A 2,567-nucleotide genomic window follows, 5' to 3' on the forward strand; every position below is an offset into this window, starting at 1 on the left:
AACCCGGCACCGAAACGCTGTTACAGCCGTACGCGCTTTCACACGTACGTTTTGATCTCTTCGGTTGATATATTTTGCATCACAAAATGCGTAGAGTTAGTGTTCGCCTTTGGTCTCGTGTTTACGGGTTGGTTTCAAATGTTTCTAAGAATTTACTTACTATCTTATATTCAAACATATTTCTGTGAATTTTGAGCGTTGCACATTTATTTGATGACTTACTTTCAGGTCGACAAAGTGGAATTAATTCACTAGTTCCTAACGGCTTACGTGAATTCTGAGCCCCGCACAATTCATTTGATGACCTGATTTCCGGTTGATGGGACAAACAAGGACAAAATGGATGAACGTTTATCACTCTCATAAGGTGTTGGTCAGCACACACCCGTTAAAAATCGTTATATGATGGTCACTGTATGCAATGGTGAGTAGATGAAGTTGCAAAACAAGATATACCTGTCTTCATGTGCTGTGTAGAATCTTGAAGAACACGCTCACTGTAATGTACAATCCATTATATTGTGTTAATAAATGTTTGTTAAATCGACTTGCTCATCTATGTTATGATGATATTACCTTCCTGACGTCTAACAATCGTTGAACTATTGGTTATCATCACTCGGCATTGGCGAAGAGATGAAAATAAAAAAGCAGACAAGATGATGCTTTTAATTTTCAAAGCTGGAGTGGAATCCGACTTTATAAAATTAAAGTGATGGCCCGGAGAAGTGGACTGGAGAAGGCTTAAACGTTTGATATCGGATGACACTGTGTTTCGGCACACGGCGATCAGGACTTGTATTCAGCTGTGGCCCCAGTGCTTATACACTCATTGACAAGAACGCCATAACACGGAGATTGCGAATCGACGCAGACGTTTGAGCACAGGGCTTCGAAAAAAAGTATTGACATTACGGGTAGCACAAAAGTCGCCCGTTTCTTCGATGTTATCAGTCCAGGTTGGATGACATAACCTTCCTGACGCTTCCAGCCTGCGTCAGCAGCATTCACCCTGGGCGTCTCATCTTTATGATGAGATAGCGGCGCAGATCTTCTCGGATTCTGGACAACAAGATCACCCGGTTTCAAATTTCCAAGTTTGTTTAGAGCACTGGAAATGTTGTGTGCGTTTGAAAGTCATTAAAGGCCAGTTCAAAGAAATTTAGTGAAAGTTATTCTTTTCTTCATTGCCATTCTCTTAACCAGCAGTTCAACAGAGGACGCCGTCAGCAAACAGAACGGATGATGACTGTCCCAGCGCTGGTCAGCCGGACAACCCGAGTAATAAAACACATCCCGAGGGACCTCACAAGTGTTTGGTGTGCGGCAAATCCTTCCGTCGCCTGTCAGCAGCTAAGAGACACCAGGAAGTGCGAGCTGATGATCTGAATAGTCAGTGTAGCTGGTGCGAAAAGTCGTTCCCGAATGAGCGTTGCTTGCAGCATCACATGAGGCGACTTCATTTTTCGGGAGACAAAAAGCCTTTCGGAGCATCCAGTAAACGAGTGCAAGAATCACAGCTAAGAGAAAACGCATGTCCCAAGTGCGGAAAATGCTTTTCGGATTGGTGGATTCTGTTGCGGCATGTGAAACAGTTACATGGTGAGGCACAACATCAACAATGCGAGGAGTGTGGGGCCTCTTTCCGCCGGAAATCAGATTTAGATCGTCATACAAGAACCGTGCACAGAAAGCAAGGCCAGCACATGTGTGAGCAATGCGGTTTAATCTGCTCTCGTTCAGATATTCTCAGGAGACATGTTGCAAGGAAGCACATTGATCAGCCGGACGACAAACGACTTACTGATGAGAAACAGCCGGAGTAATTATTACACACCCACAAAATGTGTCGTTACTATGATGCCCGGGGTTACCTTCTGTTTAAAGCCCATCAATTTTTATCATCCTGACAGGAATTTGGTTTGTTTCTTTTTTGGTGTATGCTTTTGAGCTACAATCCACGTAGATGACAACTTGCGAGAGATCCGATAGACTCTGTTTCTGTTTTGATTTGCGAACAAGGTGGAACCCGCGGTGTACAGTGGGTTTGCGTGAATAACTTCATGGTTCTTCGCTAAGCATTGATTATTTGTATGACAGGATATTGAATCTGTGCACATAGCGCCGTTAGCACATAAAGTATAAGTTTTCGCCTTGTCTAGCGGTTGAACCGCCAAGCAGATTAGGCATATTTTTTCGACCAAGCGGAAACGGGTGAGACCCAAACCAAACTTCAATTACAAGGCCCTGCTTCATTTGAGCCGCTTTCTATAGTTTACGAATATAGTAGCTGAATCCGAGTGGAAGTCGATGGGATCCGATGTTAGATGTTACCCAGAATGAGTAACCTTTCCTCGGTTAACTAGATCCTCAAACTAGAATGGTTGAAACAAATATCCAAATTGCGGCGCTTACGTGCGCTGTTATCCAGCTAATATCAAAACACGCGCGATATATCAGATAAGTTTCCATCGAAATATAAGCGTCGTTGACAGCCAATTAAACGATGTTGCTACAAAGCTGCCTAAAGTAACAGTCTGCACTGAAGGGTGAATTTGCGGTGATAC

General features: G+C 43.5%; 1 protein-coding gene across 1 annotated transcript in view; it reads left to right on the forward strand.

Moving 5' to 3' along the window:
* The window catches only part of T265_12099 (hypothetical protein), a gene marked incomplete at both ends in the record, with an annotated part of 21,596 nt that extends 19,770 nt beyond the window's left edge, over positions 1–1,826 (forward strand). The window contains one exon of the mRNA XM_009179071.1: positions 1,207–1,826. Coding sequence (XP_009177335.1) covers positions 1,207–1,826 — 620 coding nt within the window. The remainder of the gene's footprint in view (positions 1–1,206) is intronic.
* Between the last annotated feature and the right edge of the window lie 741 nt (positions 1,827–2,567).

The sequence above is a fragment of the Opisthorchis viverrini genome (genome assembly GCF_000715545.1).
Source record: "Opisthorchis viverrini unplaced genomic scaffold scaffold3859, whole genome shotgun sequence".
Lineage (NCBI taxonomy): Eukaryota > Metazoa > Platyhelminthes > Trematoda > Opisthorchiida > Opisthorchiidae > Opisthorchis > Opisthorchis viverrini.